We start from the raw sequence: 22,181 nt of genomic DNA, 5'->3' as shown, positions 1-22,181 counted from the left end.
TTGAGCAGGGGCGGTTGAGAGCGCTCTCCCTTCCTGACGTGACGGTGAGGACGGCGTGGCCGACGGAATCCCTGGAGTCACCCCGCCCCCCGGCCATGCCCGGTGGTCCTCGGGACAGCCCCGCACAGGAGCCGTGGGCCGCAAGGTTAGGACCGAGCCCATCCTGTCCCCAAGGAAGCCTGTGCCGCCGCCACCGCGCCGTCCTGCCTGCCAAGGTCCCGCGGTGGAGCAGCCCCGTCCTGGCGGGCGGGCCTGGGAACCTGCGGTGCCCGCGCCGGCTGTGATGCGCAGCTGTGAGCGTCCGCGGGCAGGCGAGGGGCCAGGAACGCGGGGGTGGACCCGGCCCACACGTCAGCACTCTGGAGAGCTTTTTCCTCAAGCAATTGAAAAGTGGAAACTTGTCGGTGTCATGATGAACTGAAGTGTGAATCCTGACACGCCTCTGCTGGCTTGTGGTTTGAGACGAGAGAGTGCCGATGCTAAGCTTTGCTTCCCCCAGACCGACCCCCACCCACCGTGGCCGTATCCAAGGACAGGGACCCTGGGCCTGGAGCCCCTGCCCAGCCGTCCTCCCTCCCACCCACACGCTGCGCCTTCCTGGCCAGGCCCGAGCCCCCTCCTCCCCAGGGCTCTGCTGAGCGTGTCCCGCACCAGGTGTGGGGGGTGCAGCGGCCCCGACTCTCTGAGGGGCCCCAGCCCTGCTCCCCAGGCTGATCCAGCCCTCGACCCCGGCCCTTGAGAGATGTTGCCCAGTTTGGGAATGTTTGCTAGAGGCAGAGACACCGGGCCTGGAGAGGAGGGCCCCAACTTGCTATGGGGCGGGGTGGGGGCCATCCAGGGACACGTGGGCTTTACGAGTCCTCTACGGGGACAGAGCTCGAGGGCCGAGGGTCCCAGAGTAGAAACCCCATTTGGCCACCACCCTCAGAAGCCCAGGCTCCATGTGGGCAGCTGTGCACGCGGGCCTCTTTCTGCACTTCCCCTGATTCCCTTTGCCGCCGACACAGGAGTGGCTGGACTGCCTCTCGCCTCCACCCTGGGCAGCCCTGAGAAGCCCCTGGGGGCCTCCTAGACCCCAGCACACTGCTGTCTTCGGGGGATGCTGGCCTGTTCTCTGTTTTGCAATGAGCAGACTCCAGTGCTCACCCACTGCTGGCCGGCGGCTTACCTCACCAGGCAGGGGTCCTGCGGCCATGGGACTTTGCTACAGCCACTGGGCATCAGTTCTTGGTGGGGGTCAGATTAGTGCTTCACGCTGGCTCTGAGGTCCAGGCATGTGCTGGTATAGCCACATCAGGGGTACGGCCGTGTGTGTAGATGTGACGCTGAACCCATCTGTCTACCCATCCATCGGGCTCTTGGCCCCTTCTGTGGGCCAGGCACTGGGCTCTGGGGATTCAGCGGGACCCAGGCCCATGGGGAGTGCTAGGGATACATACACATGTGACACCCTGGTGGGCAAGGCTGTGCCATTGACTTGGAGATTGCAGAGGAGGGGTGAGGTTCTAGATGGTTCTGTTTTCAGAGGATGAGGGAGCAGTTGTTGGAGAGGATATAGTTTCCAGGTGGAGAAGATTGCACGTGCTCAGAGTGGGGCACGGTGGTCCTGTGTGACAGGCCCAGAGTCGAGGGCTCAGGGCAGCAAGCAGGGGCCAGACCCCATACACTCAGCCAGGGAACCAGCCTGGCCTCTGCTTCGTGGTGGAAATGGCCGGACAGAGCCAAGGAAGGGCTGGCCAGGGGTGGGAACCAGGGTCAGGAGGTGGGCCCCGCAAGTCTGGTGGGTGTAGGCTGGGGGTGGCCTCCGACCCCGTGCACGGGAAGGGTGGGAGGTGGTGAGGCCGTGGTGGGGCTGTGGAAGCCCAGGCAGGCCCAGTCAGGTTTACCCTATCCAGCTGGATGCCCACGGGGGTGCCTCACACAGGGGGGGCCTCACCCTGCTGGCACGCCCAGGACTTCAAATTGACTGTGAGTTCATCCAGGGGAAGAACTTCGGCGAGTCCCCGTGTAAAATAGTTTCCCACGGCTGCCCTAACAAAGTACCACAAGCTGGGGGCTGAAAAAAGCAGAAATTTATTCTTACAGTCCTGGGGCCAGACTCCAAAATCAAGGTGTCAGCAGGGCCACGCTCCCACGGGAGGCTCCAGGGGAGAATCCTTCCTTCTTTGTCTTCCAGCTTCTAGTGGCTGCCTGCAGCCCTCGGCTTCCTTGGTTTATGGCCACATCACTCCAATCTCTGCTTCTGTCTTCACATCACCTTCTCCTCTGTGTCTTTTCTCTCTCTCTCTCTATTTTTACTTTTTAAAAATATTTATTTATTTATTTATTTATTTATGGCTGTGTTGGGTCTTCGTTTCTGTGCGAGGGCTTTCTCTAGTTGTGGCAAGCGGGGGCCACTCTTCATTGCGGTGCGCGGGCCTCTCACTATCGCGGCCTCTCTTGTTGCGGAGCACAGGCTCCAGACGCGCAGGCTCAGTAATTGTGGCTCACGGGCCCAGTTGCTCCGCGGCACGTGGGATCTTCCCAGACCAGGGCTCGAACCCGTGTCTCCTGCATTGACAGGCAGACTCTCAACCACTGCGCCACCAGGGAAGCCCTCTCTTTTTATTTTTAAGTTTAAGGCACACAGCATGATGGTTGATTTGCATATATTGTGAGATGATTACCATGATAGGTTCAGCTAACATCCATCTTCTTATACAGAAACAATAAAAAGAAAAGAAAAAAGGGAAAAAAATGTTTCCTTGTGATGAGAACTCTTGGGATTTACTTTCTTTACAACTTTCCTGCATATCATACAGCACTGTTGGCTACAGTCACCGTGTTGCAATTCCACCCCCAGGATTTATTTATTTCATAACTGGAAGTTTGTACCTTTTGACCACCTTCCTGCAATTCCTCCTCCTTCCACCCTCCGCCTCTGGTAACCACAAGTCTGATCTCTTTTTCTGAGTTTTTTTTCCCCCTTCTCTTTTGTCTGTTATAAGGATGCTTGTTGTTGGATTTAGGGCCCATCTGGCCAAACCATGGTGAGATCCTTCACTACATATGCAAAGATCCTTTTTCCAAATAAGGTCGTGATCATAGTTCCCAGGGACCAGGACTTGGACATATGTCTCTGGGGGCCCCCATTCAGCCCACTACACTGGGTGCCCATGACCAGGACCCTGCCCTCTATGCCACCCGCTCCCTCTGCCCAGCTGGATGGTACCCAGGACCAAATTCCCGGAATCCTTGCAGCCCTGCGCAGGAAGGCAGGTTACAGCACCTGTGCGGAGAGGAGTGAGGCTCAGAGAGGGGAAGGGCTCGTGGCCCTGGCCCGGGAGGGTGGGGACTAAGTAGGTGGGTCCCAGGCTGGCTGTGGGTGGCCCTGGGCCCTTTGTGAGGGACTGATGCAAAGCGTCTTATTTTGAGAGCTTGAGGTTTTCACGAGTGGAGGTGTCAGTCACCCTTCCCTGGGCCCAGGGCCCTCCCTGAGCCTGGCAGACCCTCCTTGGCATGAAGGTGACAGGTGGGCACCAGACTGGGCACAGGGCTCTGGGAGACTGCGGGAGACACCAGGCCGGGGTTCCCAGGGACGTGGTTCCAGTCGCCACACCTCTGTTCCCTGGCCATCGGCCCGGCCAGTGCCCTGCTCTTTGAACCCTAGTGTCCCCATGGTCACTGCAGGTGAGTGGGCTGTGAGCATCAGGGTGGGGCAAGCTCCATGGCCTGCTGCAGAGGTGGTGGGCATTTGCCTGGGCTTTTGCCTGGCTCCAGAGCAGGCTGAGGACCCCAGGAACCCAGAAGGCTCTCCCTTCCTCTTTTTCAGGCTGACTCTTGGCCCCTGCCCGGCCGCTGTCTAGTCCCACCCACCCTGCTAAGTGTGCTGCGTCTGGCATGGTGGGTGGTCCCCAAGCCTGGCACTTAGAGGCAGCTGCCCTGGGAGCTGGGGGAGGAGCTACAACTGGGGGAGGAGCTACAACTTGGGGAGGGTGGGGTGGAAGACCAGAGCTGCCAAGGGCAGGGACCCCAACCCCACACATCTCGCTGCTTGGGGGCTGGTTATTCTCAGCACAGTGTGAAAGGTCGTGGAGCTCCCACTATTGAAGGAGCGGCCCTGAATGTCCTCTGTTTGAGGAATGTGAATCACTGTGTTATTTGCTGCGGGGATGAAATGCTGCCTCGGGAGATGGGAGGGCACAGGGAGGAACAGAGGCCTGGAGTGGCGGGGCCTTCAGAGGTCACAAAGCAGCCCGGGAATCCTGACCTCAGACTCCCAGAGGGAATAGGATTGGGGAAGGGGCCAACGCAGGTCTGACTTCCACGGAGACCCCTGTCCCTCTGCTCGGGGCCGTGACTGCCCCTGCGGCATCGCAGTGCTGGGCCAGGGCTCCAGCGGGCGTGGCCCTCTGCCTACTCCACCTCTGCTGTGGATAGTGCGTGGTGGCCCTTCTGGGGCAGGGGCAAGGGGAGGCTGTGGCTCCTGGACCCCAGGCCTCCTGATCCATCCTTCTGTCTCTCCAGTGGGGGATGGGATGTCCCAGGGAGAGCCGGCCGGCTCCCGGTTCCAGGCAGTTCTCATCTGCAGGCCTGCACCCACGCCCTCCCCCTCCCCCCCGCCGCCCCCCACCCTCCCCCGGCTCTGGCCACTTGCTGCCCGGACTTTGACTTCCTCAGGCCACCCCTGCCCCAGCAAACTCCTTCTCAGTCAAAGCTGGCCCCTCGTCTGGAGGCCTCCCCTGATCCAGTGCCTGCTGGGCACCTCCTCTGGACCTCACTCACAGCCCCTTGAAGCCCCTGCCCTGTCCCAGAACTGCTCCACTGGCTTGTCCTGGCCACCCAAGCCCCAGGGGCTCCTAACCTGCTATTTTATCTCAACCCTCAGCACCGATGAAGAAACTAAGGCTCAGAGAGGTTAAGTCAGTAACTTGAGGCCCGCAGCTGGCAGAGGACAGAGGTGGGCAGGGTGCCCAGCTGAGTCTGACTGGGGGCCCTCTCCCCGCTCGGGGCAGGCTGTGAAGGGGAAGGGCAGGGGCCCCACTGAACCTCCCCATTGCCACCACCCGTCCATCTGTTGTGGTCAGCTTTCTGCTGAAGGCATGGCCTGCCCACGGCCACCGAGGGCACTGAGGCTGACACAGGCTGCAGAGGCCAGGGTCCCGCCCTGAGGACAGCTCGTACACAAAAGCCCCAGCTCCCCATCTCCAGGAGATAGCAGGTAGTCTCACACCCCAGACCGGCCCCCGGGTGGTGCGGGGGCCTTGGCAGCGGTCTGGGGCTGTGCACACAGCGGGAGATGGAGACCCAGGGCCCGCCTCCCTCAGGCCCCGACACGCAGGGATGCGGGCTGACTAGGCGCTGGCACAGCCGGCTGTGGGGCTATGCCCTGGGAAACTTGGCGGGCAGGACGAGGCCTTTGCAACGCCCGAGGACCGACCCTGTAGTCTGCGGCCTCTGTCACCCTCAAATCCTGGCATGGCGTGGCCCCAAAGCACTCCTTCCTCCAGCTGGTCTTGTCCTCCCTGGGCGAGGTGTGACCTTGAGACCCAAGCTCAGCGGAGGAGAGGCAGGGGGCCTGGGGGCTCAGCACCAAGCAGCCTGGGCTTGACCGGGGCGGGGGAGGAAGGCCGGCTTGGCGGGGCAGAGCGGGCTCGGGAGGGATCCAGTCAGGGACCAGGGAGTGACAGGACTGTGCTTTGCCACGCGGGTTGTAAGTGCTCTCTAGCCAGCCAGGTGTTCACGGAGGCAGCGGAGAGTGGCGATCACTGCTCGGTCACAGCAGCTCTGTCACAGAGGCTGTCCCTGGCATGGGGGGATGGGGTGGGGCAGAAGCCTTGGGGGACGGAGGGAAGGTGATGGGCCGACGCCTGGGCCCAGGCTCGGAACCCATCCCTTGGTCCCTTGGTGTCAAAGGGCAGAGAGGTGGCCACCTTGAAATGCAGAAGGCTCTGGTGCCAGAGGCACAGCTGGTCTGTGTAGCCTCGGAAGGCAGAGCTGGGCAGTGGCGCCCGTGGTGGTGGTGGGAGCACGCCCGGGTAGTAGTGAGCGCCCCATGCGGGGCGTAAGCACCGACTTCTTGTGTGGCTGTCTCTGGGGTCAGGGAGGCCGGGCCTGGCGCCCTGGGCTTCGGGGCTTCAGTGAATTGCTGGGAAGAAGTCAAACGTACAGAGGTGGCCCTGGGGGGGACCGGTGGGGCGCTGCCTCCCAGGGGGCACAGCTGGCCTCATCCCAGGGCCTGGCGAGCCGTGGTCTCTGGCCACAGTGGGCGTGGCCAAAAGCCAGCAGGCCACACGGCACTGACCGGGCACAGCGCTGGGCCTCAGGACCTCAAAGGGTGGAAGGCAGGAAGTGCTGGCTACCCGGGGCTGCCCAGGGGCCCAGCAACAGGAAGCTCTGGGCGGGGAGGAAGCCCTGGAGGCCACGGGGCCCAGATGCAGCAGGCGGCTGTCAGCAGGAGGCTCCGCGGGCGTAGCTGTGCCCGGCACTCTGGGCTGTGCCGGGCACCGCGCCTGGGCTGCGCGGGGCACCACGCCTCGCCTGCCTGGGGGAGGCGGGCTGAAGCCCCGCCCTGTGGCCCCTGAGCCACATGGCCTTCCTGGGCCCCAGGACACCTGCCCCCAAGCCGTCGCCAGGCAGAAAGACAGTCATGTGCTGGGTCAGTGCCACCAGGTCAGCGGGGCGGCCCTGGGGCTGGGGGCTCGGGAGGTGGTGCCGGCCCGGCACCTGTAGAGCGGCTCAGGGAGGCCCCGTGTGGAGTCAGAGACCCCCTCAACGGGGCCCGCGGTGGGGCGCACAAGACGCTGGCCCTGGGCCCTCTAGAGGAGAGCCCTCAGCTGGACGGGGCAAGTGGGAGCCCAGAGAGGACAACCCCGCCCCCTGATCAAGTGCTGCCCTGCCTGGGTGGCCTTGGCGTTTGGGTCCTGGGTGCACACACATTGTGTGTGTGCGTGTGTGAGTGTGATGGTGTGTCAGTGTGACCGTGCCTGCACTGCGGGGACACAGAGAGCTGTGTGAGCTCCCACTGCCTGCCTGCCCTGGGAGCGCCGTGCTGGGGGGCCTGGCAGGGAGCCGCAGAGCCTCAGGGTCTCAGGGACCCCAGCCCAGGTCGTGCCTCCCTCCCTCCCTCCCTCCCTCCCTCTGGCATGGCTGGTCACTGGCCTTCATTGGAGATTTTTGGTTTTCATTCTTTTATGGAGCAAGATTCTGGGAAGAGGAAGAGGGAGGAGAAACTGAAAGGAGACACGGAACCAAGAGGCGCTGGGGCCCCGGGCCCCGCCCCCGCCCCCGCCCCTCCAGCGCCACCTAGCGCCCGCTCTGTGCCGGGCGGGACAGGCTGAGCGCTCCACTGTTCACCGGCTGTATGACTTCTGAGTTACTCAGCTTCTCTGAGCCTCCGGGTCTTCATCAGTGACGTGGGGATGACACAGGTTCACACAGGGGGTGTTAGGATGGTGACGTGGGGTGGTCCCCGAGAAGCACAGAGACTGGTCCCCACGGTGAGTGCCCGGTGTGCTCCATGCGAGTTGACGACTTGCTGAGCTTGTTTATTAGTGTCCTAGTCTGTGAGATGGGGGTAAAGCAACGCCTGTGGGGTTTAATGAGCTGTCGGGTCAGACTTGGTGCTGGACCAGAGCAGGGCTGCGGGGTAATGATGATGACTCTGACCCGTGCCCAAGCTGCCTGCCCAGGGCACTGGGGCCACCCATGAAAGGTCCTGCTAGCCCCTGGAGGCTGTGTGTGTGTGTGTGTGTGTGTGTGTGTGTGTGTGTGTGAATATACACGTGAGTCAGTGTGTGTGTATGAGTACATTTGAGTGCAAGCAGGCATGTGTGAGAATGAGTGCATGTATAAGAATGAATGTGAGCGTGTACACGTGCGGATGAGTGTGTGCATACGTATGAGTGTGAGCCTGTGTGAGTGCATGTGTGTACGTGTGCATGTATGATTATGTGCAGGTGGGTGTGTGAGAGTGTGTCTTCGGGTGTGAGTGTGTAAGCGTGCATGTGTGCCTATGACGACTGAGTGTGTGCATAGGTGTGAGTGAGTGCACTGGGGGACCTGGTCTCTTCTCCCTTGGGCCTGGGACCCCCCAGGCCCCCCTCGCCCTGCAGCTCCCACACATGGGCGGCCTGGTCACCACTGACGGAACCCCGACCCTGTAGTCCCACGAGGTGCCAGCTCCCACCACAGCCAAGGCTGCACCTGCAGGTGCGGGAGAGGAGAGCCAAGGGAACCCTGCCCTCCAGCTCCGCTCTGGTGCACAGGCTCACACCTGTACACACGCGTGTGTACACACACTGACGTGCACACACAGAACCTTCTGCCTCCGGGCCGTGCGGCTCATGCACACGTCCTGTCTGGGTGCACCGTCTGTGACAATGACCGCGTGTGCGGAGCCACAGCTAACGTGTGGGCCTGTGCAGGGGATGACCACACGCCCCGGAGGCTCACAGCCCCAAGGCTGGTGGAAGCCACAGAGGCTGCGCTTCCTGGAGCCCAACGGGGCTGTCTCTGTGGGAAAGAGCAGCTTTCCCTGGCCTGTTCTGCCCTCACCCCTGCAGCCTCGGGCCTTGGGTCACACAGACCAATCTCAGCTGAGAGAGAAGGTGGGGGTGGGCACAGAGCAGAGACTGGGGAGTGTGCCAGGCACTGTGCTCCTGGGCAGGTCCCAACCCAGCTCCCCCAGTGGTGCAGGGCAGGGCCGGGCGGCCAGAGGATATCCGGCCATCAGGATGAGCTTCCCCTTCGATGGTCCATCTTCTGGAGAGGGGCGGGGGATATCAGTGTCTGTCCCTGAAGCAGGGACATTCCCAGGGGAGGTGAAGGTGGAGCACGACCAGGCCTGCTACAACCCACCCTCCCCACCCAAGGTCAGCCCGTGGACACCCAAGAGCCCTCCTCCTGCCCACAGAGGGACGGTGGCCAGGTGAGACTGAGCCCCTCACAGGCCTGCGCCTGCCTGGCCACGAGCTGACCAGGGTGGGACCGCGGGCCGCCCGGGCTCCTTCCCCATGCTCGCTCAGGTGTGGAGCCAGGACGAGGGGTGGGCCCCATCAGTCCTCAGCTCTGCCTCTGGCACCCCCTGCCCCACACAGATGCCAGGTCTCCTTACAGATGGGGGAGGAGGCGATGGAGCAGGGTGGGGCTCTGTTTCAGCTTCCTGCGCCTTCCAGGCAACCTGCAGTCCCCAGCACCCAGCGGGGTCAGCATTCCACACCTCCTTTGGGACTGCCTGGGTGCCCCCTGTGTGCTGGGCCTGAGCTGGTGGGACCACCTGAAAGAGGGGACACTTGAGTTAAGTCTTTTTTTTTTGTTAATATTTTTATTCATTGCAAGCGATTTCTGGTAGTTATTTATTTATTTTATTTATTTATTTTTGGCTGCGTTGGGTCTTCGTTGCTGCGCACGGGCTTTCTCTAGTTGTGGCGAGTGGGGGCTACTCTTCATTGTGGTGCATGGGCTTCTCATTGCGGTGGCTTCTCTTGTTGCGGAGCACGGGCTCTAGGCACGTGGCTTCCATAGTTGTGGCTTGTGGGCTCTAGAGCGCAGGCTCAGTAGTTGTGGCACGTGGGCTCAGTAGTTGTGGCGCACAGGCTTAGTTGCTCTGCGGCATGTGGGATCCTCCTGGACCAGGGCTCGAACCCGTGTCCCCTGCATTGGCAGGCGGATTCTTAACCACTGCGCCACCAGGGAAGCCCGAGTTAACTCTCTTTCATTTTTGGATTGTTCGTTGCTAGTGTAGAGAAATAGGACTGATTTTTGTGTATCGATCTGGTATCCTGCCACCTTGCTGAGCTTGTTTATCAGTTCTAATCATTCTTTCTTTAGTGGATCCCTTGGATTTTCTAATCATCTAATCTCTGAATAGTTTTACTTTTTCCTTCCCAACCTGCATAGCTTTTATTGCTTCTTCTTGCGTAATTGTCCTGGCTAGAACCTCTGGTACAATGTTGAATAGAAGTGGCAAGAGCTGATGTCCTTGCCTTGTCCCTGCTTGTAGGGGAACACTTTCAGTCACTCACCATTGTTTATGATGTTAGCTCTCGGTTCTTCATAGATGTCCTTTACCAGGTTGGGGAGGTTCCTCCCCTCCTAGTTGGTTGAGTGTTCTTATTATGAAGGATTGTCAAATGCTTTTTCTGCATCTATTGGCATGAGCATGTGGTTTTTGTTCTTTATTAGATTGATACAATGTATTACCTGCTTTGAATTTTGTTTTTTGGGTTTTTTGTTGTTGTTGTTGTTTTGGCTGTGCCGTGAGGCTTTCGAGATCTTAGTTCCCCCACCAGGGATTGAACCCAGGCCCTGGCAGTGAAAGCGCTGAGTCCTAACCACTGGACCACCAGGCAATTCCCTACATTTTTTGAATTTTGAATGTTAAACGAAGCTTGCATTCCTAGGATAAATCCCACGTGGTGGGAATCCTTTTTATATGATGCTGGATTCAGTTTGCTAGTATTTTGATGAGGGACTTCACGCCGACATTCACAGGGATATTGGTCTGTAGTTTTCTTTTCTTGCGAGGTCTTTGGTTTTGGTATCAAGGTAACGCCGACCTCTTAGAATGAGTGCCTCGCTCTTCGGTTTTTGGAAGAGTTTGTGAAGGACTGGTGTTCATTTGAACCAACTCTTGAGGGTGAGTTAGTTCAGTTGTAACAGCAGGCAGTGGGAACAGTGTGGACAGAGGCCTGAAGGGGGGAGCGCGGTGGATTTGAGTAACAGGAGCCACGGGCCTGGCTGGTGCAGGCACACACACAGGAGGTGGAGGGCTGGAGGGCAGCCCGTGAGAAAGGTCCACAGGGGCTGGATCCGGAAGGGCCAGCTGGACATGAGCAGATCCTGGAGCTTTAGAACAGAGCAGTGATGGGCATGGCGTGCGTGTTGGAGCCTGTGGTGAGGGGAGGGTGATGGAGGAAAGAGACTGGAGGCCAGGGAGGGAACTGAGGAGAGGAGGTGGGGTGGGGCTGCCCGGAGGTGGTGGCGAGGCGCACAGGCAGGGCGCTGCGAGGAGGCAGCCTAGAGGGCTGGGAATGCTGGGGGTGTGGCGTTGGCAAGGGCACCGGGAACAGGCACAGAGGCTGGTGCAGCCTCAGCGTAGGGAGGCTGCGGTAGAGGCGTGAGAGGCAGGGGCTGGCTGCAGCGGGAAGGGGCCAGAGCGCTGGCCTGAGGCAGAGGCCTGGAAGCCAGGGACCGCCCGCTGGGTGGGAGCAGGGCGGAAGCTGTTAGACCCACCCTCTGCTGCAGGTGGCCCATCTCGGTGGCAGCCTGTATGCAAGCGGAGGTAGAGAAGGCAGCGTGCTTGGGAGGCCAGCCTGTAGCCAGCCTAGGGGGCTCCTGGGAGAGGTGCCCGCATCCTTCCAGGCAGGTGGAGCTGCCAAGGACCGGAGCCCTGACCCCTGCAGGGAATCCCGAGTCAGACAGGCGACGCAGCCCGCCCAGAGGGGGCCACGGGGGAGGAACGAGGGGGGACCGGCAGCCCCGCCCGGGAGCCTGAGTGCTCGCGCCCCGGGGGGCGGAGGGAGGGGAAACTCGCCAGCCAGCCTCTCTTCAACTCCAGCTCAGCCCCGGGAGGCGGGGCGGCCCGCACCACCCTTGACAGAGGTGCACCGGGCCGGGGCTCAGGGAGGAGGAGGCGGCACTTTCCCAGGGTCTCCGCCGCCACGAGCCGGAGGGGCTGGGGCCCGGGTGTGGGGGCGGTCGGGGGCCCTCCAGCCGCGAGGGGCCGTGAGGCCGGCTGCCCGTTCGCCTCCGCGGCTGCCCGACTCCGGGCGGCCCCTCAGGCGTCCGCCCCGCGCCCCCACCCTCGCAGCGGCCGGCGGGGAAACTGAGGCCCCGCGGGCTGACGGGCGGGGCGGCGCCTCACCTGCGAGGGGCGGAGCCGGCGGCCAGGCAGGGGGCGGGGCGGCATGGCGGGCGAGGGGCTGCGGCCGTGGGCCCGGTGTCGGCGGGAGGAGGGCGCCGCGGGCGAGGCGGCGGCCCGGGCGCGCGGCCCGATGCCGTGTCGGTGCGCGCAGGGGAGGCGGGCACGGGCCGACCCCCCGAAGCCGGCCGTGCCCGCCGCGTGGACGCTGTGAGGACCGAGCCGGACCGAGCCGGCGCTTCCGGCGGGAACAAAGGCGGGCGGGGGCCGGCTCCGGCGGGTCTGGGGGCTCCGGACGGGGCGGGGGCCTGTCCGTCTGCCAGCACCTCCCGGGGCGGGTGGGCGCGGGGCCCCCTCCTCCCTACGCCCGCGGGGCTCTGTCCTGTGCGGGCCGCCGGGCGGGCGCGGGGGTGGCGCGCTTTGTCGGAGGCTCCACTGTTGGTTGGGGCGCAGGCCAGAGGGGTGGCTTTGTGCGCAGGTGGAGCTGGAGGGGGCAGCCCGAGCGACCTGGGCAGGGGCCGAGGGTCAGGCGTCCGGGGAGGCGGGAGGCGGTAAACATCTGTTGCAGCCTGCCGGTTTGCTGAGAGCGGAGTGTGTGTGTGTGTGTGTGTGTGTGTGTGTGTGTGTGTGTGTGTGTGTGTGTGTGTGTGTGTGTGTGTGTGTGTGTGTGTGTGTGTGTGTGTGTGTGTGTGTGTGTGTCAGGAGTTCCAGCTGAGAGCGGAGTGTGTGTGTGTGTGTGTGTGTGTGTGTGTGTGTGTGTGTGTGTGTGTGTGTGTGTGTGTGTGTCAGGAGTTCCAGCAAGGCTGGGCCTCTGGGTCTGACCCGAACTGCTCCTCCAACTCCACTGGGGCCCCGGGACGGACCAGGCCCCGGGTGGGGTGGGGGCAGGCACTGGATAAAACAGTGCAGGGTGGGTGGGTGCTGTTCAGAGGGACCAGGGGTGCGGGAGGCCCCGAATGTGACTGGGCATTGAGGTGCGTCACAGAAGAGGGGAGTCTGAATCTGGGTCTTGAAGGACGAGTAGGAGTTCTCCGTGTGAGGAGGGGTAGCAGTCATTCCAGGCAGAGGCCGGAAGTGTGAAACTGAAAGAACCTGCCAGGTTTCTGGGAGAGCAGCTGGAACATGAGTAAGAGGCTGTTAAGCGGCGGGGCCTTACAGCCGGGCCTGGAATGTAGGGCCCTGCGGGCCTGGGTTAACCCTGAGGCAGGCAGCCTGCCCCTGGAGACCGTGCACTGGGTGGTCCCTGCCCAAACCATGCCCCAGGCTGACTGGTAGACAGCGTGGATCCCAGCCAACCCACCAAACGATTGTCCTGGCCCCATTTGGCGAGGTTGCGGCCCCCACCCCTGGCTGAGACATGTCCCTTTCCCTTTGTATTGTAGCTTCATGGCGGCCGAGGAGATGCACTGGCCCGTCCCCATGAAGGCCATTGGTGCCCAGAACTTGCTGACCATGCCTGGGGGTGTGGCCAAGGCTGGCTACCTGCACAAGAAGGGCGGCACCCAACTGCAGCTGCTCAAGTGTGAGTCCCCTGGGTAGTGGGGAGCACAATGGGAGGACGTGGGGGCAGGGCTGAGCCCCACTGGACCTCCTTGGCCAAGCGCCCTTCCTTTCTGAGCCTCTTCTTCCTTCCTTACCTGGTGGGCCCTCCAGAGTTTCCCTTCTCTCCCTGCCGGCACCCCCTCGGGGCCCTGAGGTTGGCCTCCCCAGCCCCCAGGACTGCGGAAGGGTCTGGGGTGGTGCAGCGGGTGGAGATAGGAGGGCATTTGGTGCACAGTGCTGACCAGCTGGCCAAGGGAGCTTCAGCCTGTGGCCAGGGGCGGGAGCCCTTGTTGGCCTGGTAGGTCTGGCCCCTGGGTGGTGCCCTTGCCTTATCAGGTGGGTGTTCAGTGAGTCAGGCAGTCACTCCGTCTGCAATGAACCCACGTACCAGGCCAACAGCCATCTGGGTGCTGGACCTCCAGAGCTTCATGAGACCGGGGCTCTGGTGCCTAGGACAGCAGGCTGGGAGAGGGAGAGAGCCCCCAGGCCTGGGAGATGCCCAGGCTTCGAGACACTGAAGCCCAGGAGCATCAGGGCCTTGCCCAGCCCTCTGACCCGCCACGAGCATCCCATGCCTTTGCTCAAGCTGTGCCCTTTGCCAGGGACTCCCTGGCCCTGTGCTGCCTGGTTGAGGTGCCCCAGGCTGACGGGTTTGGTTTCTCTGTGGGCTCCGACTGGTCTGCTCTCCTCTTTGAACGGGGAGCCTCCAAGGAGGGGCTGTAAATGAGCCGCCGCCAGGCCTGGGAGGGGCTGCTCAGGGATGGGGCAGTAGCCCCGGGGGTTCTCACCATAACTGGCTCCACACCAGTGGCTCTTGTTGGCAAGATCTCTGGGCTTCTTTGCCCCCAGCCTCGCTCCACCCAGCAATGCGGCTCTGTGGCCTCCCTGGGCCTCTGGCCCTGGCTCTGCCCTTCCTCGAGCCACTTTAGTCCCTTGTCCCTGGGGCCTGTGGTAGCGCCACACGGCCCCCTGAATGTCCCCTGCCCTGGAGGGACCAGCATGCCCATCCCTCTGTCAGCATTTGGCCCCATGGTAGACTCCTGGGGAGGCGGCAGGAGGCCTGGCCTGGAGTCGCCCAGGGCCTCCAGGCGTGGTCCCTGGAGTGGGGCCTGCCCAGAGGCTCAGCCCCTGCCCTCGCCCCGCCGCCCCGCTCGCAGGGCCCCTGCGCTTCGTCATCATCCACAAGCGCTGCATCTACTACTTCAAGAGCAGCACGTCCGCCTCCCCGCAGGGCGCCTTCTCGCTGAGTGGCTACAACCGGTAAGTGCCCCACTGACCCCCAGCCCCACGGCCGGCGGGTTCGCCCCGGTTCCCACCCAAGGCAAGTCCGGGCTTTCCTGAGATGGTTCACACCCCCAGCCCTTGGGACGGGTCCAGCCTCTGCGCTCCATCCTGGCCTCAGGCCGTTGCCGAGGGCCTGGGGACGAGGCTGGCGCTTCCTGCCGCTTGATCAGCCTCAAGGGTTGCAACAGCCTGCTCTCCGGAGTCCCCAGTGACTTCTGCATCCCTCCTTCCTCCCCACCTTTTCCCCCTCAACCATCTCCGCCTCCTTCTGGCCAAGAGCCCAGCCCACTACCCCAGGCCCTGCCCCAGGCCCCCCTGGCTCCCGGGGCCTCCCAGGCTGGGGCCAGTTCCCCACCGTGGGCTGCCAGTCTTATCAGTTGGCCACGAGCCTGCCCTCAAGAAGCTCTCTGACTCGTGGGCACTGGGCCTCCCCCCACCCCCACCCCCCGGGGGATGGGGCATGTTGGCACGTGTGGGCCCACCCACGGCCTCAGGGGCCTGCACTGTGTGGGGGGGGGGGTCAAGTGTGATTCCTGGCTCTAGGTCTTGGTGTCACACCACCCAGGCCCTGCACCCAATGGCATTAGTCTGTGCCTCCTGCCCCCCGGGAGGGCCCAGCCCTTCCTGCCTATGAGAACCTGAGGGTCCCGTGGTGTCAGTGGCAGGACTAGCGCCCTTGGGGAGTGACTGCAGGCCTGCACTCACATGCTGGCCACAAGCTCAGTAGGGAAACTTGCCCCAAGCACCCAGCCCAGTGCCCAACCCCCAGGTGGAGGCCGGGGGAGGCTCCAGGGCCCTGTGGCTGCCAGCGGGCACTGGTGGATCAGAGCTCTGGGGTCCCCTGGGGAGGGACATTTCCTTTCCCCAAACACACCACCCCTGGCCTGGTGGGAGTGCAGCCTTGCAGCAGGGGATGGTCCAGGCCCTCTGATGGGCCGGATGGACACACCTGCCCCAGGCGCCCAGCCTGACAGCGCCCCCCACGGTAGAGTTTGTGATCTCTATGCAAACCCCATGTCCTGGCTGCAGGAGCGGCCACAGTGAGTCACTTCCCTGAAATGTTCTCAGGCCAGCCACCTGGCAGCAGGGGCAGGGCTGAGGGTGACACGAGCCCCATGAGGGTCCCCAGGAGGTAGGCCAGGGACCAGGCGGGGCCCGAGGCATCCAAGTAAAGTAGCATTGGTGGGCAGCGAGGGTGGCATGTCCTCGTCTCAGAGCCCTGCACGCGCTGCTCCCTGGAAGCCCTCCTGGACCCCTGCGCCCTCCGCTCGCTGCCCACCCTTGCCCACACGCTTCCTTCTGCCTGACGCATCCAGGCCTTCAGCCAACAGCATCGATGGGCCGACCATCCAGATCTTCCCGTGTCCCTCGGGGCGTGGTGCTGGGTGCCAAGTCCTGTCCAGGGGCGGGGCTGTGCTTGGGCCGTCCCTGCGGGCATGGGCTGCATGGTGACCACTGGCACTGCCCTCAGGGTGATGCGGGCAGCTGAGGAGACGACGTCCAGCAACGTCTTCCCCTTCAAGATCGTCCACATCAGCAAGAAGCACCGCACGTGGTTCTTCTCTGCCTCCTCTGAGGATGAGCGCAAGGTGATGGGGGGCCGGGTTGGGCCTGCCTTGTGGGGACGGGGAACTATCAGGGCCCCCGTCCAGGCCCTGAGGGGCCATGGCTGGGGCATGGGCAGCTGGGTGGGTGCCGCCCCCCAGTCTCCGGTCCTCACGCCCAGGGCCTGGCGCCAGCCCCCTCACACTCAGAGCACGCTGTCTCAGGAGGAACCCTGGGTGGGCTGAAGGGGGGCCGCGGCCCCAGAAGGGCCAGCCAGGGTCGTCTTCCCCAACCTTGGTGGTCGACACAGACCAGCCAGTGTGGGCAGGGGAGGAGGGATGAGGGTGGGTTCCTCCCCTGGGCCGCATCATGCCCGCTGAGGGCCTGACTGACCCGCAGAGCTGGATGGCCTTGCTGCGCAGGGAGATTGGCCACTTCCATGAGAAGAAGGAGCTGCCTCCGGATGCCAGGTGGGCCTGGGAGTGTGATGGTGGCTGGGTGTCACTGGGGCCCTGGACTTGACACGTGTGCCTGCCTCCTGACCCCTGGGGGCTTGGCCCAGAATCCCTTCCTTGAAGGCTTTTCTGAAGGTGCCAGCTGGGCCATGTGTGTGCGGGGTGTGCACTTGTGTGTGTGCACCCGAGTGTGTAAGCATGTGTATGCGTGCACTCCATTGGTAGTTCCTGTTTGGGGATTACACGTGCTTTTACTTGCCCACCCAGGAAGCCCGGCATTTCTAGCAGCTCAGGCCTTTGGGTTCCCAGTGCCCCTCACTAGGGAGTGAGACCAGAGTCAGTCCCCAGGGCAGTGGCCCAGCCTGTCGGGTGTTGGTGACCAGTGAGGTGGCTCAACAAGCAGCAGGGGCTCTCTGGGCGGGAACTGCATCCATCCGGTCGTTTCAGAGATGAGGATAGGGAGGCCCAGGTAGGGCTGGGCACACCTAGGCTGTGCCGCAGGCCCCTGCCTGAGCCCCCAGGGCTGGAGCAGGTGGGGACGTGGGCCCAGCCTTGAGGCCTGGCACCGTCTGGGCGGTCAGGGGTGTACTTGTGGCGAGACCCACGGTGGGGCTGAGGAGGGAGACACCACAGCCTCCAGTCCCCTCGTCTGCCCTTGTTTTGTGTGTATATGGCTGTCTAGATCTTTCTGTGTCCGCACGTGTCCGTGTGTGTTCTCGTGTTTATCTGTGTGTTTGTCTGCATCTGCGTGTCTGAGTGTCCACGTGCACGTGGCTGCGTCTGTGTCTGTACGTGTGTGTGTCTGTCTGCGTGTCTGAGAGTGTGAGTGCAGGAGACCCGCTGCCCGGTACTCACTGCCCCGCCCGCCCTGCACTCAGCGACTCCAGCTCAGACACAGACAGCTTCTACGGTGCGATCGAGCGGCCCGTGGACATCAGCCTCTCTCCGTACCCCACTGACAATGAAGGTGAGGCGCGTCCCCATCCTCTGCCCGCCGTCTCTCCACGCCTGGCTGCTGCCCAGGAGGGAGACGTAGCTGGCTGGCCTCCCTGCTCCGTCCCTTCGGCTTCCCCAGGCAGCCTGGGTCTTGGGTTCCCATCCTGCCTACCTCATCCTGGCCCCAGGCCCCCCTGAGGGAGCGAGGTCCTGAGAGCCCCGCCCGGCCACCCCGGCCTGGGTGCCCCTGGCCTGGTGGCCCTGAGTCCGACCCTCCATCTGCCCCACAGACTACGAGCACGACGATGAGGACGACTCGTACATGGAACCCGACTGCCCGGAGCCCGGGAAGCCCGAGGGTAGGCGGGGCGGCCGGTGGGCCTGGGCAGCGCTGGGAGTAGAGAACAGGACTGGGGCCTGGAGCAGAGGCCCCCCCCTGCCCCGGGCCGGGGGTGTCAGCCTGGGCACGGCTCTGGGTGGCCTGAGGCCCGACCGTCTCCACCTCGGGCCTCGGTTTTGCTCCTTCAGCCCAAGTATTGGGAGGAACAGAGCAGAAGAGGCTGGCTCTGCTCACCTGCCCTCTGACCTCCTCCAGTTAGCCTGGGAGGGGGAGGGGCGGTGCAGAGATGGGTGAGGGGGAGCCCCACGCGTGGGATGCCGAGCCAGGGCCGGCCCTGGGGGCTGAGAACAGGGAGGGAGGATAGCTCTGCGTGAGCACCTGTGGCCAGATGGTCACTCAGCTGCCCCACCCCCCAGGGCGCTCGGGGCAGGCAAGGGGGACAGGCTTGCACCAGGCATCCCAGGGAAGCGCAGGGACGGGGGCGGGGGGGAGGGCCACGCCTCTGTCCTGCCGTCTGTCCCATCACTCACTATTCCTTCCACCCCCAGTGCTCCTCCCCCAGCTCCTCTGGTTCTTGCCGATTTCATCATGGCCGGGGACTCCCTGTTCCTTGGCCTCCTCTCCAGCCACCTTGTCTTCTGCCCCCTCAACTCCTCGTGGCCTCCTCTTAGCTGTGCCTCCCTCACGTGCACCTGGGACCAGCCCTCTTCCCTCCCACTGGCTCCCTCCCTCTGGGGCCCCAGCTCCCACAGGCCTTCAGCCCACCAGGACCTGCAGGCCAGCACTGAGCCCACGTCAGACCCTTGTCCATCCTCTGGTCTTTGCGCCCTCGCTCGCCCGCTTCGTTCTCTCATCTCTCGGGCCTGTGACCGCAGCCCTGGTGAAGCCCTGCCTCCGTCTGCCCCAGCCCTGGCTGGAGAGAGCCCACGGAGGCCTTACTCTCATCCCCACCTTGGACCTCCAGGGGCCCAGTGCCCCTGCACACCTGCTTGCGCACTCCCAGCTCCTCTCCCAGAACGTCTCTCGTCAGGGTTCCCACCCCAGCGCCCGAGGGTGGCACTTGGCCCGGGGCCCCCTCCCTGCCTCCACCTGCCTCGCCAGCCCCAGACACCTCGTGCTCCGGGTCCCCTCCCGCCCAGCCCTGTGCTGCCCGGGGTGCCCACGCGCACGACCCCGGGGCTCAGGCTTGGCCCGCTCCTCTCCTGTCGCTCCTGGGCCACAGCCAGTGTCATCGACAGGCTGTTGACTCCTGACATTTCCAGCCAGGGCCTTTCCTCTGAACTCTGGGCCTGGGCCCCTGGAGTCCACTCGACGTCCCCTAGATGTCTCACGGCACTGTCAACTTGTCAGGAGCAAACCCAACCCCCAGCTTCCCCCAGCCTGCTCCTGCCCTTCCTCCTCACCTCTGTTATTGGGAATCCCAGCCGCCCCAGCTGAGGCCCAGTCCTGGGAGGCTTCCTTGCCCCTTCTCTTTCTCGCCCCGACCCACTCCCCCGGAAGCTGAAGGCTCCTGATGTGACACCCGGGCTTCAGGAAGTTTGCACAGGCTGCCGTATGGAGGACAGAGAGGGAGGGCCGGGCGGCCTGGGCTGGGCCAGGGTCCCAGGAGGAAGGGTGCATCGGGAGTGCTGGGCATCGGGGCTGTAGGGCGGGCGGCCAGGCTGGGGGGCTGGGGGCTGAGGGGTTGCACGCCTGCTTGGCCCTGGCCGTCCCTTGCCGGCAGAGGTGGCGTTGCTCCGGCCTCCAGCAGGGGACGCTCGCTCACCAGATGGGTCTCCTTGCTCTGCAGATGCCCTGATCCACCCACCGGCCTACCCCCCACCTCCGGTGCCCACGCCCAGGAAGCCCATCTTCTCTGATGTGCCCCGGACCCACTCCTTTCTCTCCAAGGGTCCAGGCCCTCTGCTGCCACCCGCACCCCCTAAGCGCAGCCTCCCCGATGCCGGCCCGGCCCCCGAGGACTCCAGGAGGGAGCTGCTGGGCCCGAGGCGGCTTGAGTCCAGCCCCAGGGTGCCCGCCCCCTCCCGGAGGGTGAGTGATCCCCCACTGGGCGGCCTTCCCGCCGTGCCCAGCCGGAAGCCACCTTGCTTCCACGAGGACACCAGCCCTGGCCCAGAGCCCCGGGTCCCTGGCCACAGCGCCAGCTCTCCCTGTAGCTCTGCCAGTGCAGCTGCCGCCACCTCCAGGAACTGTGACAAGCTCAGGTCCTTCCACCTGTCCCCTCGGGGGCCACCCACACCTGAGCCCCCTCCCGTGCCGGCCAACAAGCCCAAGCTCCTGAAGATGGCTGAAGGCGCCCCCCCGAGGGAGGCAGCCAAGCCCGGACTCTTCGTGCCCGCCGCGGCCCCCCGGCCTCCTGCACTGAAGCTGCCCACGCCCGAGGCCACAGCCCGGCCCGCGATCCTGCCCAGGACAGAAAAGCCGCCCCTCCCCCACCTCCAGTGAGTCTGTGCCTCACTGGTGCCACCGGGACCCCTCTCCAGCCTGTCTTCCCACCGGCGACCCAGCCTCCCTGCCTCTGGCACGCAGCCCATGACGGGCGCCAGGCGGCCCTGGCCTGGGTGGGGGGAGGAAGGCGCCTTGACGGTCCTGGGCTGCCTAAGCTGAACGGCCTCCCCTACACCTGACGCAGGGGTTCCCGGGGGGGGGGGGTCCCGCCTGGCCCTTGAGGTCCAGCCCTGTGGGTGGTGAGCCTGGAACCCGTGGCTGCCTTGGGGAGCAGTGAGCGAGGCGGGGCTTTGGGGACCCCGGCCTCCCAGAGCCCCTGCTGTGCAGTGAGGGCCCTCCGGGCGCTGCCAGCCTGCCCAGGGATGGGCGCTGTCGGGAGGTGTGGGACTGAGCCCTCCTGAGCCAGAAGTGCCCTTCCCGGCCCTGTCTGGGGCTCCAGATGCCACCCTGGCTCTGACGCCCCCGAGGCTGCCTTTGTGCCTTTCCCGACTGGGAACCTGCCAGTTCCCAGTGGAATGTGGAACGTGTGTGTGACTCACCTCGAGGCCTGCTTGAAACACTTTCAGCTTTATTGCTGGGCAGTGCTGGGAGACCGGCGTGTCATCACACCCACAGCCCGTAGGGCCCTCAGCAGTGAAGGCTCTGGGAGCCCCAAGGGGGGAGCCTGGGCGGGTGCACTAGCACGGTTCTTCCTGAGCACCCTTGACCACGGCACCCTTCTCCCTAGGGCTCTGTTATTAGCACTGCGACCCGTGGGGAAGTGCCTGGGAGGACCCCTTGGCACACTCATGGTTCTGTTTCGTGAGGGGCCACAGAGTTGTAGGCTGGCTCATGTGTTCATGAGCTCTGGATCTGGACCTGAGTGCCACGGGGCTGCGTGTGCCAGGACTGATCGTCCACAGCACAACCTCACCCACAGCCTGGCAGCCCGTCCCAGGGTGGCCTCCTTTAACCCTCCCTGAAGCTCTGGAGGCTCGGACCACGTGGCCACAGTGAGGGGCGTGTCCCTTCCGCTCGACCCATTCACATCCATCCCCCGTGGCTCTGGGAGGAGTGCGACTTGGCTGAGGTCACAGAGCTGGTCAGTGGCAGAGCTGGACCCTTTGCCCACAGCGTCTGGAGCCCAGGACCCCCCTTGCTGGTGACCCCGGCTCAGGCTGCCAGGCATCAGGCGATTCCTGCCACCCCAGGGCGGTCAGCGTGGACCCCTCCAGAGCTCTGTGGTCCTGAGCCTTTGACAGCCACCAGGGCTGCAGGCGCCAGACCTCATGGGTCCCGAGGCTTGGTGTGGTCACTTGGAGGGCACGGGGAGTAGTGTCTGGAGGCGAGCAGAGGGGGCCTGTCCCACGTCTGGCAGTGACGTGGCCTTCCTCTCTTTGCTCCCCTTCCAGGCGATCACCCCCCGACGGGCAGAGTTTCAGGAGCTTCTCCTTTGAAAAACCCCGGAAACCCGCGCAGGTGGACACGCCGCAGGCGGACACTGGTGGGGAGGACTCGGACGAGGACTACGAGAAGGCAAGGCCGAGCGGAGCGCCCAGACCTCAGGCGGGGTGGGCGGCTGCGGGAGAGCTGGGGGCACGGAGCACGGCGCAGAGCCCCGGCTCCCGGCACAGGCGGGCAGCCAGCGGGGAAAGCCCCACCCAGGCCTTGCCGCTGACCACGTTGGCCTCCCTCCAGGTGCCACTGCCCAGCTCAGTTTTCATCAACACCACGGAATCTTGCGAAGTGGAAAGGTCAGTGTGAAGCTCTTCTTTCTCCAAGGCCTTGTCTTGGCAGACCTGAGGTTCTC

The 22,181-nt window shown here is 63.9% G+C and overlaps 1 protein-coding gene across 7 annotated transcripts in view; it reads left to right on the top strand.

The window, feature by feature from the left end:
* The window catches only part of SH3BP2 (SH3 domain binding protein 2), a 36,655-nt gene that overhangs the window by 12,052 nt on the left and 2,422 nt on the right, over nucleotides 1-22,181 (top strand). For 2 of the 7 annotated variants that reach the window (XM_068543549.1, XM_068543545.1), the window contains exons 2-10: nucleotides 13,225-13,364; nucleotides 14,542-14,644; nucleotides 16,140-16,257; nucleotides 16,613-16,683; nucleotides 17,547-17,635; nucleotides 17,895-17,963; nucleotides 19,734-20,385; nucleotides 21,784-21,907; nucleotides 22,070-22,125. In XM_068543549.1, coding sequence (XP_068399650.1) covers nucleotides 13,229-13,364; nucleotides 14,542-14,644; nucleotides 16,140-16,257; nucleotides 16,613-16,683; nucleotides 17,547-17,635; nucleotides 17,895-17,963; nucleotides 19,734-20,385; nucleotides 21,784-21,907; nucleotides 22,070-22,125 — 1,418 coding nt within the window. In that variant the 5' untranslated portion in view covers nucleotides 13,225-13,228. Of the gene's footprint in view, nucleotides 1-6,415; nucleotides 6,652-11,561; nucleotides 11,584-11,888; nucleotides 12,053-12,792; nucleotides 12,969-13,224; nucleotides 13,365-14,541; nucleotides 14,645-16,139; nucleotides 16,258-16,612; nucleotides 16,684-17,546; nucleotides 17,636-17,894; nucleotides 17,964-19,733; nucleotides 20,386-21,783; nucleotides 21,908-22,069; nucleotides 22,126-22,181 lie in introns of those variants that run through there. The other 5 variants (XM_068543544.1, XM_068543547.1, XM_068543548.1 and 2 more) reach the window with 5 other exon arrangements.

This window comes from Eschrichtius robustus, chromosome 4, assembly GCF_028021215.1.
Source record: "Eschrichtius robustus isolate mEscRob2 chromosome 4, mEscRob2.pri, whole genome shotgun sequence".
Classification (NCBI taxonomy): domain Eukaryota; kingdom Metazoa; phylum Chordata; class Mammalia; order Artiodactyla; family Eschrichtiidae; genus Eschrichtius; species Eschrichtius robustus.
This window is presented reverse-complemented; position numbering and strand designations above follow the sequence as displayed.